This window comes from Tachysurus vachellii, chromosome 13 (genome assembly GCF_030014155.1).
Source record: "Tachysurus vachellii isolate PV-2020 chromosome 13, HZAU_Pvac_v1, whole genome shotgun sequence".
In the NCBI taxonomy this organism is placed as follows: domain Eukaryota; kingdom Metazoa; phylum Chordata; class Actinopteri; order Siluriformes; family Bagridae; genus Tachysurus; species Tachysurus vachellii.
The window spans coordinates 17,473,872-17,490,659 of NC_083472.1; the positions used below are offsets into that span (position 1 = coordinate 17,473,872).

The window sequence follows — 16,788 nt, forward strand, 5'->3', positions numbered from 1 at the left end:
ATTAGAATTCTTATTAGTTAAACATTTGTTGTTCTCAATTACATTGTAATGGCTGAAACATTTATTCCGTCACTAACCTCTTTTTAATTTATTTCTCTCAAAGTTCATATATGAGAGATATATATATATATATATATATATATATATATATATATATATATATATATATATATATATATATATATATATATATATATGAACTTTGAGAGAAATAAATATATATAAAAAATGCAGCTTGTTTCCAAAAATATAGACCTCTTTAGGAGTGTTAACTCCTTCCAATAAACGTTAAATAAACATTTCTTTGCAAAACATTATCAACAATGAATTTCTTCCACTGGTTACTATTAAATTTGGTTTACATGAAGCATCTGCTATAAGAGTCCCTGTTAATACTATAGAAACAATTAGGACTTAGAATCACCTCCATTTTAAACCTGTGATTTGTCTTGTAGTTGAACAGAAAATTGTTAGAAAAAATTAACCAGCACCCTCTGACCAACTGTGCCATGTATAAACCGCAAAACAATACTCACACCCGTGTTACACATGTAATTAAAGTGTTATACTGTACCTCCACTGTGTAACTGCGACGGTGAACAGCGTGTACGCCGATAAGGTCCCCAGAGTGACGAGTGCAAACTGACCGCCGCATTTATAATACTGCCACAGAGACAAACAGCAGTGTTTAAATGAGGCAGACCCACATTTTATGAGATCACGAGGGAATGACGACCAAAGCCTTGGCTAAACAGCAGCCGTGGTCGTTTCGCTTAGCACTTAACACGCTTCCACTTAGTGAATATGCCCATTAAATCGAGCGTTGCAAATGGACAAAGTAAAGGTGCGGTCGAAGTTAATGTCTCAATCGTCGGAGCATCGTTAAAGGACTTGAAGGTGATGAAGCTGAGGAGGTTATTCACACACTGCTAGTGGATATGCAGTGTGTGTGATCTACAAAATCACTGCATTAGAACTGAAAAGCCAAAGTAGTAGACTTTGCTTCAGTCAGTTTCTAATAAGCATGACTGCTTGGTGATTCAAACAGTTTTTGTTTTTTTTCCCCCAGATATTTGCAGGTTTCTATGGTGTGTTCTATGGTGTGAAGCTGTCGAGAAATCAACACTGAGATAATTAACACCATAATGAGAACCTAATGAGAATATATTTAACTTTAAATCATTTCTACTTTAATTTGTGACTCAAATAAAATGGAACTGCAGCTTTGGTTTGGAAGCCAAACAGCAGCTAAAGGTTATTTATCTGGGAGTTAATGCCTCTTGTCTAAAATCAGATAAGTGATTGATATCTTAATACGCTTTATCAGATGTCTGGTATCTTAATGCTCTTTCTATGCTTTCTGAACAGGTTATATAACATTTTATATCTGCTATCTAAACATTACAGATGAAACTGAATGCATAATATGACCATATACATTACGTACATTAAGACATAATTATTCAAAATATGTGAGAACTGATGTTGTATCTCAGACTTGTTGTGCACTGACCAGAATGGCACTGACTAGTGCCATCTCGAACACAGTGGGTCCGAGATTGAAGACCAGGGCGCTAAGCACGAAGCTGATGCCACGCGTGCCTCGGTCGATAGCCTTCGACAGTGCGCCTGTCTGCCGGCTCAGGTGGAATGACAGGTCCAGGCTGTGCAGGTGCAGGAAGACATTTTTGGCGATGCGCCGGATGGAGCTCTGTGCCACCTTGCTGAACACAGCATTGCGGAGCTCGTTGAAGAGCGCCGAACCTGCCCGGGACACACCGTCTGAGGCAAACAAACAGTTCCACAGCAAGTCGTTACAACAGATAACCAAACACATAGCAGAACTCTGTGGCTGAATGTATTATTTTAACTGTTAGTGACAGACGTGATTAAAGGCCAAATATATACCCTACACTACAATATAAAGTTGATAAAAACTGTCAGGTGACTCGATTCCATTACAGCATTTTAAATAGTATGAATTGTTAAACTATAGTTAAGTCACCGTAATCAAGCCTCATTGTAGTAAGAAAAATCTACACAGTTGAGTTGAGTTTGTTTGAGACAATGTCAATTGTAAAAAGCGCTATACAAATAAACTTGAATTGAAACTTGAATTGAAAGTTTCTGCTATAATTTCTACAAAGCATATTCTCCTGGAGGAGGGGGGAAAAAAATCTGCTCTGCACCCTCCAACTGTAATTTCTGCCCTGATCCCCGGGGTAAGATTTTACGTTACTGAACTCTCTCATGAGGCTTCAACAAGACAAGAGATTACGGTCTGTTTAGCCCTCGAATATGAATAGAAATTCTGCACTAGCAGAATAAATGCTTTCTCCCTCAGCATTCAAACTTGTAAATGCTACACAGTTTTGGTTATGGCAAAATTCTGTTCAGGTGAAAAAAAAATAAAATTAAAAAGCGTGTGTGTATGTGTGTGTTTGCAGAGGCGCAGACAGACAGCTCCAATTAATGGTCTGTGTGCACAGAACCTAATGGCTCTCATTAAATTTGCAGCCACAGGGAGAAGTGACAATACATTTAGACGGCATGCTACAATAACTCTAGCAAAGTGAGTGGTTGCTATTACTTGTTAAGTTCATTTTATTTTCGGCAAGTGAGCAAACACATAAGCAAGTATGTTAAACTACACATAAGTGTCACCCTTTGTGCATTCGTATGCACGTTAGCTGTATTTTAGACCAAGCCGTCTCGTACCGTCTGTTTCAATAGCAGTGCCATTGAGTGTAAGCTGCACTTTGTTGATCTTCTTACTGATCTGGTGATTATTTAAAGGCCCTTGGATTTGCTGATTAGGTTATTCATTACAGCACTGCTATGCCCTGTGCTATTCATGCGATTTTAAAAGCATGCCATCTGAAATATGAGCTGAGAGACAGAGGCAGCGTCTTAGATAGATAGAGGCCTCATCGACGTCAATAAGGGTTCCAGCCCAAGGATCTCCCCGTCAGAAGAAATAAAACTGACACCAAATAAAACAACGAATTATATTAGCATCTGTGCAGGCAGATGTGACAGGTCCTAAAAGCAATATGGATGCTGATCTTTCTAGGTAAAGGTCATTTGGCTTATAAGGATGCTGTTCTGCCTGAGATGAAGTCAAACACCTGCCAAGTAAGGAGGAGGTAGGGGGAAGGGTGCTACTTACAGCCAATGAGAATAGCCGTTGCCATGGTGGCCACCGTGTTTGGTGCGTCGCTGAGGTTCAACATGTGTCCCGACATCTGGTTCAGGCTGTCTACCGCATATTTAAACATGAAGGGCACCATCACATTGGTGAGCTGGAGGATGGGAGGAAAATGGGGAGAGAATGGGAAGGGGGAAACAGCATAAGTGAGAGATGGAGTGAGCTTAGGAAGCATGCTGATGAGAGATAGAGTGGCACTGCATTAGGGGCAGAGTGTTTTGTGCACACTCCTCTAGACAGATCTGGAAATGAGTTGGTTGATGCATCCGCTAATGGAATTGAAATGGTTATTAAAGCTAATTAAAAGCTTGGGGACAGCTGCTCGGCTGTCGAGCGCTGCCTCGCATTAGACAGGGCCGGAGTGTGTATGCACTGTGCCATTTCCCCTTAATTTGCTCCCCCACTCTTGTTTTAACCCTTATGCTCAATGAGACCATGAAATGAAGGATTGAATTTTAGGTGAATGGCAGCATTCCAGCTTTTGATTCCACATTATTTCCCATTCTTGTCTTCTTGAACTGCATAATGTTTAAGCATAAACAAAGAACGAAGCAAATGGTCTTTAATTACAATCATGCATGTAAGGCTGCTATGAATAGAACTAGTGCTTCGAAATAACAGTTTTTCAACATGCAAGAAAAAGCACAATTACCAATTACTGAAGTGCAGGGGGGTAAAAAACCCAAAGAAACACCCAGCTAATAACTTTATTTTTGAATCTTACTTCCATATGTCTACAGTGCTGCCCTTTTCAGTAAAGAACATGTCTGAGGGTGACTTGACTGAAACCCATTTTAATTACTAACGCGAGTGGGAGAATAACACTGGATTGGTTGAATGCGGCTAAAAATCCTCTGAGTCATGACAAAAAGGCTGTTTCAAGATTTCTCAGAGAGATATATATTTTAATGAAGGACCGCTGATGGACAAGCTTTCCTCATACGAATCGGCCCAGCGTGATTAGGTAGCACGAACCCAGACAGGCTGATAAAACGGTGCGGGTTATCAGTTTCTGACACGCTTGTCAATCTTTATCTGTGTTTCCAGATACGCCCTCTCCTGAACTCCAGCGGGAACACACTGGGAAATATTAATGCTGGAGACACGACACATAATCCCTCAAAGACATATAACACTAGTAGACTCCATTTGACTGTGACTGGGCTCATTGACGGAGAACAGTAGAGTACGTGTGCAGCTCGTTTGTGCTCACGCTGATTGAGAAAAGGTGGAAATAAACTTGCGAGTCGTGCTCCTGTCGGTCTTCTTTTAGGTGCAAATTGGTGACGAATCATAACAAGAAAAACAATTAAGCTGCTAAAATGTAAGGCTCCTCTTTGTTGACTGTTTCCCTCTGGGGGGGGAAAGTTTCAAAAAGGCACTGGTCTATTAGTCTTTTAAATGATTCAAACAGCAACACATCAGAAAGGCTTGAGATAATTGAAGCCAGACAAGACATCACAGACATCAAATAATGAATGTCATTTCTATTGCACTGGTGGAAAACACAAATGAACAGACATCATGCTTCAATGACGTTAACCTACCTTAGCTCCAGCAAGCAAGCCAAGTGAGATTGCCACTCGAGCTCGCAAATCCGGTCGATTTTTAGGCCAAACGTATGCAAACATGGATGAAAGGATCTTGGTTGAGTCGACTTCCTTTAGCTAGAAAAAAAAAAAAAAAAAAAACATGCATCATTTGATCAAATCTCTACCATTTTTTATAACCATGGATGATGCAAGTTATCAAAAAAAAACCCACCATCAACGCAATGGCTGCAAGGTCCTTTAGATTTAGATTTCTAATAAAATAATGCAACTGCCCTTTTAGAACAAGAGCATTGAAGTCTGGCTCTGCGTGACTCAGAGCTGTGCACAGTTTAGCATTTTCCTTTCTCTCGACACACAATTCACATCATGATGGACTTGATAATTAACTGATGCGATGAATCTGATGACACATTAAAGCTGTGTGTGCTAAGGTCCTCTGGCAATATAATTAGATTAACTTGTTTTTAAAATTATGTTAAACCCAGCACATTTAACTCCTACATTAAGCAGAATTTGAATTCTTTAATCAGGTTTGCGACTCGATTTTAACTTAATAAGAGGTCTATATAGTTAATGTACAGCTGCTCACACATGACACTGATGCTCCAGTATGCAGCTAAAGACAGCTTCTTTAATCAAACATGCAACTATGCTCGAGTGCTACATTTCATCCTGTTTGTTACAAGCTGCGTTAGAGTGAGAGTGAGTGAGGATCACTTTCAACTCTTTTAAGCTCTCAGTGCATGGACTGGAGTTTGAATTTTTTATACCTCTCTTGTATTAAACAAACAACAGTCTCCTAAATCAGGACTTTGCACAAGTTACTTGAGAGCAAGAACAGCTTTCTGCAAGTTGCCATCCTCGAATAAGAGATGGCGAAGTTTAGAAATTTAGCAGGTAAAACCTTCTCTGAGGCCGCAAACAGACGCACATCGTTGCATTGCCAAGGGATACAGTGTCATATGGCCGAGGCAGAAAGCAGCAGTAGCCGCTGCAGGTGGTGCCTGGCATCCCACGCCACTCGGCTCCCTAGAGCCGCCCTGCGCCTGCGCGTGCCAGCCAACCTGTTTACTCCATCAACCCACCTGCTGCCATTACTGTTGCACAAAAAAAATAAAATAAAAAAAAAAAAGAGCAAACTCCCTCTAATCCTGTCAATATGGTAACATAAGAAATGAGGCACTGACAGAATGGCAAGAGGACAAAATAAATCAAATTAAAAATAGACAACACCTGTGCTTGGCCGCATCCAGTGAGGCAATGTGATGAGGAAAAGAAAAAAAAACAAGGCATGAGCTTCACTTCACTATGAACAATGAAAAGAAAGCTGGTTTGATTTCAGGACAGTGTATATACTAAAGCAATCTTTTATTCTGTATCGGTACTGATTGAAGATTCCGTCCTTTTCGGCTAGTCAGATAAGAACACCGATAATACCTGCTCATTACTGTAATTAACAAACCAATCATTTGGCAGCTGCACGATACATAAAATCTATGTGCATTCAGATCAAGAACTTCAGTTAAGGTTCTCATGAAATATCAGAATGGGAGAAAACGTGATCTGAGATGGTTGTCGGCTCCAGAGAAGGTGATTTAGTCTTTCAGAAAGTGCTGATCTCCTGATGATTTACACACCACACCAATCTGTAAAGTTTACAATGAGTGAGGGACAGTTCTGTGAGTGGAAATGCCTTGGTGAGGAGAGAGGTTGGAGAGAAACTGACAGCTAGGTTGCAGTCTTTACGACTGTACTTTACACTGTTCTTTGCAACAACAACACAGTTTTCAGAGCAACACAACATGCAGAATCGTGAGGCAGACGGGTTGCAGAAGAACAGCAGAAGTCCACGCTGAGATCTGCTTCGAGTAGCTGAGAACGGGAATCTGAGGCAGCACAGGCTCAATAAAACTGTACAGTTAAAAGTTCCTTACTACACTGATGTGTGGTGCAGCTTGGAGATGCTTTTTTTTATTGGTGGTGATAAGGAGTAGTTAAAGTAAAGCTTACCACATTTTTGGGATCTGCACTCAGGCCTCCTCCTGCATGACCATGCCAGCATGTTCGCTCTGGTATCCTTAAATGCTGGAAGACAAAAGATAAATATTAATCCTGATATCTTCAACAGGGATGGATGATATTTCATTAGGGCATTTATACAAGATTTTAGGACTAAAAAATACAAATAAATTACCTTGAACGCTTTATAAACCCATATCAATTACATGATTATATCAGAGCAGATGATACAATATAAAGGAAAAGGAAAACGATTAAAAAAAAAAAAAAACAATTATCAGGGAATGCATTTAATCTCAAAATGTGATAAAATCCCACTCAAATGTGGATGATTTTATTTATAGAAACACTTGATACAAGAAAGGTCATTAAATGTACTTTTAAAGCTTCCAGCATTTGTCGATTGGTATCTCCTCGACTGGATGTCCATGCTGATGACAGATTGAGACTCTGTAACAGTTAAAGAAAATAAAGAGCCATTGATTAATGGAAGATCTAAACCAAGTACAAAAGAAAAGCAGATAAAGAAGAAGAGGAATATCTTTTGATGACTGCTAGGACTGCTTGACGTCTATCGGCTAACACTGAGTTTCCTCCCTCGAGATGCTTCACCCGGTCTGTATAACAGCTGCCTTCAGCTTCAGCTGGGTTCAGGTTGAGGGCTGTATCTTTCTGTTATGCTTTCTTCATTTGCATTCTCTTTATCACATTTGGCTCATTTACATAACATTTAGGTGGAGGCATACACCTATGAGACAGTGCTGAGTCACCTAATAGGTCATGATGACCATGTAAATGAGTCGAAGCCAAAGATCTTCGTGCACCGGCGTCTGTTTTCTAATCCTGACCACTTGATGAAATAAAAAAATGACAGAACCTAATGCATCCTTAAGAATCCTTTGAGATATAACCCACCCCCTCCCCTCACTGAGATGTTATCAGCAATGTACTTAAAGTGCAGTTCCTTACTACTTAACCTGATACGACCCCAAAATGCAACAGCAAAGACACGAGTCTACTAAATGAACCTTAGGCTGATAAATAATATGCAAGCTGTGAGTGTTTGCTCCTCTTCTCAGAGTTTAATGATGGATTGCTGGTGGACAATCTGCCTAGCTCACACATGACCCCAAAAAATAAGAAAATAACAGCTTATTGTTATATTAAAGTGCAAAGAATTTGTTTCTTAAATGGCTCTAGGGTAGTTTTACCAAAACACCAGCTGACCCATGTTCTTACACTTGAATAAACGTTAAAAAAATTAAAATATAAATAAATAAAAACAGTGACCCATAATGTACCGAGTCAGAAATATAACAGTTTCTTCAGTGGCCTGGAACAATTCTAGTATACACAAACATGATTTGATACTGAAAAGTCTCACACGTCTGGTGGGTGGAAAAGACACTAGTTTTGGTTTAGTGATATTTTATTCACATCCAACAGCCCACCCGTGACCCAGAATGCCAAATAAATACTGTTTCATTGGGCTGTACAAGATACCTCGCTTCTATCGGTGTATCATCCACCATTAACTCGAGCAATGTGCTGTGTAAAAGGTCACACTTATGCACACAAGTACCACACAGGAGAAAGACACTAATAACCATAAGGCTGAAGTTGATACACTTGCCAGACACTTTAATAGGAACAGCAATACCCCTGCACTTTCCTACAATTATCCAAATCAGCCAGTCATGTTGCAGCAGCTCAATGCACAAAACCAGCATCAGAATGGAGGAAAATGTAATGTGATGAAGAGAATCACTCCTTACAGCTGTGCTGAAGAATCTGCAGCACAGAAACACGCAACATGCCACTGGGCTCAAACAGCAGACGGCCGTTTTGGGTTCGGCTTCCGTCAGTGAAAAACAGGACTCGGTGTCTACAGTGGGCACAGACCCACTAATACTGGACAGACAAAGTGCTTACGTGTGGTTATCTGTCTGGAGAACTGCATGAATGAGCAGGTGTCCTATTGCAATGACCAGTGAGTGTATGTAATAAATATATTAAATATAGGCTATTACCAAAAGTTATTATACCAAAACTGACCAACTTTTACTAACTGAGCCTAGACTCTAAACATTTGTTCAGAAAATAAGGGAGATTTCATGGCAACACTGCGTCATTTAATGCAGACAAACAACAAACAGATGTTTTAAATTGCTATTTGTTAACAAATGTATAACACAAAAGGCTGCACTTTGTAACACTCAAATGTAAAGCTGTATCTTTTTTTTTTTTTTTTTTTATTTCTTGCTGATAAAATCTAAAGCCCTGTTTGGATTGGAGATGTTTATCAGGAGGATGCATTTTTTTACACTCCTCACTGTTATACACTCATATCTTGAGAGCAATGAAATGAGCACAGGAGGTGGATGAATTTTGTGGTCATACAATTGCGCATCGTTCGCAATGTGGAAATCTGAACAATTTAATAGTACGAAATAGACAATAACTAGAAAGTATCCGAGAGCTTTATACAAAGTATACATCAATTTTGTCATCCAACACATGGGCACATTCGTTAAAAACCTCTAAACAAAAAAACACTAACTTACTACAACATGCTTTAACAGAATTCAAGCATCAGAAACAACGGTAAAAGTTACGTGAAAGCCAGAAAGATCGGAAAATACTGCATTAACATAACAGATCTGTTTTACAAGATCAGACTGCATGCAGTTCCACACATCTGTATTATATTCTCCGCACCTGCGCAATCTGAAAGGACAAACTTGTGTCTATGCGACCATTATTTATAGCACACAGACTCTCGCCTAGTAACAAGAATCACTGACGAAAGGTTAATTAGATAGCACACTAGTTAAAGAACACTTACACACATGACAACACTATTCTATATGTTCTAGGCTACACAAGCCCCTTGCTTTGGGTGACCATTTCTCTTAACCCTAATAACGTTATGTACAATTATAAGGGCTTGAGAAGAACGTTAATGCTCGCTTCTGTACGTGAAGCGAATTCTACCTCACTCAAAAGTCACTTGAATATAAATGAGAAATGGCTCGATAAAGGGCTCAAACAAAACTCTCTGGAATTTGAACTCTCAGCTTTCCGTTATCTGATTGTTTAAATACGCAACTGATTTTAGATGAGTTTCCGAATCAGAAACCATTCGAGAGGGTATATATAAAATACTCAGTGGTTCACTGAGTGCTAAGACAAAGGCCTGATCTCATTTTAGATATTTTTTTTATATTTTAACAAAGCACTGATGTACTCTACATAGCCAAAGGTTTATGGCCATATTTATTCCCGTGCTGCTGTTATAATAAGTTCCAATTTTCAGGGAAGGCTTTTGACTTGATTTTGGCGTGTGTGAGACTGTGGGGATTTGCTCGATTAGGCACAAGAGCATTAGTGAGATCAGACAATGATGTCAGGTGCTGAGGTCTGGGGTGGAATTGGTGTTCATTCAAAAGGTGTTCCTTTCAGGGCTCCGTGCAAGACACTTGAGTTCCTCCACAGCAAACGTTTTTGTTTTTATGGACTATGACCAGGGACAAGGTCATGCTGGAACACGTTTGGGTCCCTTATCAAAGGATAAAATCAAACAGGAGCACGTATGATTACACAAAACCCGTGACTCAGCTATCCGCACTATAGGAGCAAATTCAAAACGTACACAGAACACATGGTATTTAAGTAGAGTTAGACTTTTACAGTTGAAATGGTTCACTCTGGGTGACTAAATTCTGGGTTAATTTGTTTTTACTGCTCATACTTTACCCCAAGGTTAACAATGAATCCTGGCCATTTATAATCTGAGTTTCACACTGCACATTGCTAAGCCTGTTTATACATTATAACCTTCTTATTTGCATATTAATGCTGTCAACCACCGTGACTGCATAAATACAGTGAATGACCGGATTAAATAACTAGCTAGTCTCACATCACATCAGTGAGAAAAAATGTTGACATGTAAATCCACCTTGGCTGTTTTAAGCCTCCTGAGACACACAAAGCCAAGAAAACAAACACGGAAAAAAAGAACAGAAGAGCAAATTATAAGGATTTTTTTTAATTCCAATTAAGCTTAGAGAGACTTGTGTTTAATAGTACAGTAGAGTCATTGTTTACTGCTTTGTCCTTATCTCGGAAACTATGGGCTGTCCCAGTCTTCACTGACACCCACAACTTTCACGTTTTTGAGTGTCTGTTGCTAAGCATTTAGCTGTAACATTTGAACACTGCACATGTTTGGCACCACATTGTTAACAAGCATAACCAGTTCTACATTGCAGTTTTGTTTTTACCTTCCTCTACCCGGGGGTTAAGATCAGTGAGTCAAAAAGCCAAAATGTCTTTCTAATCTAATCACAGTTACCTCAGGACAGAAGAAAAAGGGACATTATATGGAAATAAACGTACACCTACTAGATGTTTAGCTAGTTAATAAACAAGCACTTGCTCTGTCTTTAGAGTGTATTTTCTATTATGAGAATGGGATTACTTTCCTGCACACCTAGCATGACAGAACCTAGTAACTATCTTCATTGTGTTATTTGACAGGATGAAAGATAAGCATAGACTGAAGAATAGTCTGTCTGTTACAGAAATTGTATTTTGATTATCTTGTAGAGTGTGAGCAGGATTGTAAACGACAAGGGAATAGTGTAGCGCAAAAGCGGCTTTAGATCCAGTTAAATTGTAACGCTATAGCACAAAAAATACCTCCTATGAGTGTGAGCTTTTAACTTTGTGGCAACTGTTAAAGGTGTAAGATATAATGGTGTGATGACCAGGTGTGCGCAAACTTTTTTATACTTTGCGACACGATGTTTGGAATCTTCAGTGCTTTAAAAGAAAACTGCATCCTGGACTCTGAAGCTAAACCTTGATCCTTCTGTCCTGCAGTAGTTCACCTACTGAACTTCCCCTAACAGAGCTAACAGAGCATTGAAATGACCCTGATTCCAACTCAATCAAGAGGAAACGTCTAAGATCAAATCATTGAATGTCTGTTAAAACAGTATGAGAAAGCCACTTGAGTTCCTTGAGTGCTGTAAAAGTGACAGTGTTATGTTTCTGCACAAGCCTGAGTGCAGATGCAGAGCCAGTCATTACTCACTGAATGCTAGCAAGGGCTGGAGCTACTGTAGCTAATCTAGTTGGCGTAGGGAGGGAATGCCTGTGCAGCCTTATCTTAGCTTGGCATAAGTCGCAAAATATGGCAAACATTTGTTTTGACAGTTGCCCTCACGTGACAACGCGACAATGGGCCACAGCTAGCTGCACATACTCCATGAGAAGGCATTTTGTGCTAAAGTGTGGGGTCTAGTGTAAAACTGAGGCACTTTCTTTTCAGCAATATTCAACAAGTCACCTCTTGGATCTTGGATCCTTGGATCTTCACCTGCCGAGTTTGTTCTTTAAATCTTTTAAAATCTTGCAAAACAAATAATCTAACCAAAGCACTGCACCAAGGAATAGGGCATTATTACATATTAAATAAATCATTACGTATACTGCTATAGCATATTAATAAGTGTAAATGCTTACAATGCCAAAAATATATGCCAAAATAGTGCAGATCTAGTGTTTTTCTTACAAATGAACCTAATAACATCCATCTCTGAATCTGTTCATTCAAAGATTATTTCACTTCCACAAATGCCCGTTGTACTTCATTAATTTGCTCAATAATCAACTGAAACTCAATCGCTATGATGAATTATGATGATTTTTGTTATGAGAAAATGTTGTGGTCACTTGTAAATCACAATCACAACAAATCACTATTCATTGCAGTTTCCCAATAGCCAATAACTTACAATTACAGTTTTCCAACAGCCAATCACTGACCATTGCAGTTGCCCCAGCAGCCAATCCCTGACCAACCTCAGGACAGACTAAAAACCATCTCTCTCACAGTATATCAGCCTGCATATATTTTTCGCGGTGGCCAATGCTGGAGTGTTGATCTGTAACAACTTTGCATCATATCCTGACACATCCAGGGTCTGCGCTACAGAAGTGGCCTTTGTAAGGAGAACATGAAAGCAACACCACAATTTATGCATGCGAACGTCTCACAGCGTAGGTGTAACGTACTGAATCACAGTACTATGTGATAAATTATCATTAGATTCTGCAGGACGTATTTATCTAAAGAGTAAAATACTTTTACTTAATTTTTTTTATTCTGAAACTGCAGTGGGTGGAACAATCGGTGATCAGGTTAGAAACTGCATGCCCGACGCACACACTCAGTTAATAAAATGCTATTAAAATTTAATTTATTAAAGTGAACTTTATACACATGATGGCCAGTTACTTTTACTTACTTATAAAGATTCATTTAGCAGTTCAGTTTACTCCCTATGAGACACATAGCACACTAGGTAGTAGACTTGGGGATACAGTGATGTAGTTGGATATCTGTGACTGGCACATGACCCAATGACAGTGTTTAAAGGGAGTTAATTACCCAGAGTTTGTGAAGCGACAAGGTTTTGTGTTGGTTAAAAAAAAAACAGCTACATGTTTGCATCAGTGAGTTTAAAGATTGTTTCTCGTTCCCAAATGTTCCTTTATTTACCCAACTCCGAATCAAACTGAATTGACCTGCACTACTAAGATTTCACTAAGATATCACTATATATGGTGAACTTTTAGACCCATTTAACCATTTTATTTATTTTAAAAAAAAAAAAAGGTCCTTGAGAGATTTGAAAGTACAGGTTTGATCAACCACTGTGTAAAGTCTGAGTTACATGTGCAACACTTTGCTCCCAACAAACAATCACGGACCACCACATCTGTCAACATCCAGTCAATGTCCACCACTGTCCCCCGAAAACCAATCACTGAACACCACTGTCTCTTAACAACTAATCACTGACCACCACTGTCCCCCGAAAACCAATCACTGAACACCACTGTCTCTTAACAACTAATCACTGACCACCACTGTGCCCTGACAACCAATCATTGACCACCACTGTCTCTTAACAACCAATCACCGACCACCACTGTCCCCTGACAACCAATCACTGAACACGACTGTCTCTTAACAAGCAATCACTGAACACGACTGTCTTCCACTAATGCACTTTTCTTCTTTGTTCTGAACTCTCTTAAAGTAATAAAAGCGAGTTATTCCATATATGTCTATTTCCCGAACGCTCTACTACCACAGCTTCATTTTGTTTGCACTCTTGACAGAAAATACGGCACTGTTTAAATACTGAGAAAATTAGTTTGTGTGGCAGTCCTAGAAATAGAACTAATGGAAATGGTCTATTATTTTCTGTTCTAATAAAACTTTATTAAGTATTGTATTCTACTTTGCTCTTTGTGTCTTTAGAAATGTCTTTTTTGATATCGAAATGAACGCTACATTAATGAATATTACAAGAAACCATCCAGTAACTTTTTTTAAGCTTAGCATTAGTTACTTCGCCTGAAGAAAAATGGAAAACCTGGCAAGCAGTTTATTTTGTCAAAATGGCTAAATCTTGAAGGACACTAAATCAGATGTGACATCCATGAGAGTGTTTTTAAATATCTATTTATACATTTAAATAGATAAATATTTAGATACTTATTCAAATGGGCATGTCCAATCCACATTTCAGTCAGTGCAGACTGACTGGTTACAAAAAAGAAACATGTTAGCTCTCAATAATAGAGTAATAATAGCGACTACTGTTTATAGTGAATTATTCTGCACTTTTCAGATTCACTGCTCCACCTTCTTTCTCACCATATGGTGAACAGTACAAACAAAATCAGCGGGTCAGCAGATCCTCGTTCACTTCACTTTGTTCAGAAATGACAATTACCAGATTGTTCAGAATCAGTAACTCTATCACCGATTCAGTCTCAGATGGTATGGAGCAGATTCATTTAATACCTCCGACCAGTGGCATGCTCCTTCACAGCTTGCACTCTGTTTTTAAACTGTTTTTATTCTTCAGTGCAAAGATCTAAAACATCTATAAAGTGCCACGTATTGTTTTCATATCATGGCTCCACCTTCTTCTCCTCTTACTTAACGTTTACATCATTTCACAAACCAGCTGAATTTGATTCAATTTATTGGATTAAAATTTAAGATACTATATATCTATCCCTATCCCTAACGAGCAAGCTGGAGGCGAATGAGGCAAGAAAAAACTCCCTGAGATGATATGAGGAAGAAACCTTGAGAGGAACCAGGCTCAGAAGGGAACCCATCCTCATTTGGGTGACACTCTACAGTAAATAGTGTAAATAATGTAAATGTAAATAATGTCCTTTCTACAACAGTTTATAATAGTGCAACCGAGAGCTTCTGAGGAACTAAAGGGTCATCGTTAACTCTGAGTTCAGTGCAGACCTGATTGCTGATAGAAACCAGACCGTACAGCTGACGGACACAACATTGGCTCAAAAGAAAAGTTCCTTCAGTTGGGACTGAATCACATGTCTGGTGCGTACAAAATTAGTACCGCTCTCGTTCAGACTCAACACCAAGTCAAGAAGGTGTTAGGCTACCGATCGGAAGGTTGTGAGTTCAAATCTCAGGTCCACCAAGCTGCCACTGTTGGGCCCCTGAGCAAGGCCCTTAATAACCCTTAAATGCTCAGTTGTATAAAAATTAGATAATGTAAGTCTGCTCTAGATAAGAGTGTCTGCTAAATGCTGGAAATGGAAATGTCTTGCTCGGTAAGAGGCGAACAATATATCAAAGCAAAGAAAAGCTCTACCGCTGTCAGGAACAAGAATAATTTGCTTACAAACAAAACACCACCATTTCATATCACACTTGTATAAGAAGTAGGAAGACACAGAGCTGTTTGTGATACAGTCCTTAAGACAAGTCACTAAGACATTTTCACCATTATGGAATATCACGAAAATCACATTAATGAGGATAATTGAGAATAAAAATACTGTCATGTCTCGGGTTACCTAAATGAAACTTTGTATAAATGACACACACACACACACTGACACACACACACACACACTGACACACACACACACACACACAGACACACACTGACACACACACAGACACACACTGACACACACACACACACACACACACTGACACACACACACACACACACTGACACACACTGACACACACTGACACACACACACACTGACACACACACACACTGACACACACACACACTGACACACACACACACTGACACACACACACACTGACACACACACACACTGACACACACACACACTGACACACACACACTGACACACACACACTGACACACACACACTGACACACACACACACTGACACACACACACACTGACACACACACACACTGACACACACACACACACACACTGACACACACACACACACTGACACACACACACACACACACACACCTACTACTTTTTTTAACTAAACAACAAAATAAGTAGTATTTTTATAGCATATGTGTATTTATATTTATTTAGATGAATCTCAAAAATACTAACATTAATTAACGGCTTCTGTGCTGCACTTTAATTCTGAAGTCCATTAAAGATACAGCCAAAGCTAAGTGATGATGTTAGAACAGCTAGCACGTTGGGCTAGTTAGCTGTTAGCTTGTTAGCTGCGGTAAGTTACTGTAAAGCACAATATTCTTTATATACACAGTACCTCATATGTGCTCCTGTGTTTCCTTCTGAATTCACCAGCCCCGCTTTTTCTGCTGTAGCTCCATGCAGGATAAGAGCTAGACCTCTGAAGGAGAAGAGCTAAGTTTCGTCTCTGAATGTGGAACCCGCACCGAACCGGGACCAAGAGCGGCGCCATGTTGGTCTCACTGTGCGCACGTGATCACGCTGAGGTCACTTAAAGTCTGAAATTACGGTAAATCGGTTGCGTCTGTTGGGTGCGCTATTGAGACACGTTAGGTCTTCCGCTATTAAATTATAAATTAAGTTTAATATTGGATTATAAAATAGTATATTCGTGTTTCTTGTTGCCACGTCTGTTTTCGGTTAACTCACAGTACTAAAAACATCGTAT

General features: G+C 39.3%; 1 protein-coding gene across 1 annotated transcript in view; it reads right to left on the bottom strand.

Annotated features, from left to right (window-relative positions):
• The window catches only part of abcb7 (ATP-binding cassette, sub-family B (MDR/TAP), member 7), a 29,123-nt gene extending 12,522 nt beyond the window's left edge, over window positions 1–16,601 (bottom strand). Inside the window, exons 1-7 of the mRNA XM_060884657.1 lie at window positions 16,417–16,601; window positions 7,159–7,230; window positions 6,772–6,846; window positions 4,756–4,875; window positions 3,170–3,302; window positions 1,514–1,782; window positions 575–663 (exon numbers count right to left, since the gene is read on the bottom strand). Coding sequence (XP_060740640.1) covers window positions 575–663; window positions 1,514–1,782; window positions 3,170–3,302; window positions 4,756–4,875; window positions 6,772–6,846; window positions 7,159–7,230; window positions 16,417–16,572 — 914 coding nt within the window. The 5' untranslated portion in view covers window positions 16,573–16,601. The remainder of the gene's footprint in view (window positions 1–574; window positions 664–1,513; window positions 1,783–3,169; window positions 3,303–4,755; window positions 4,876–6,771; window positions 6,847–7,158; window positions 7,231–16,416) is intronic.
• Between the last annotated feature and the right edge of the window lie 187 nt (window positions 16,602–16,788).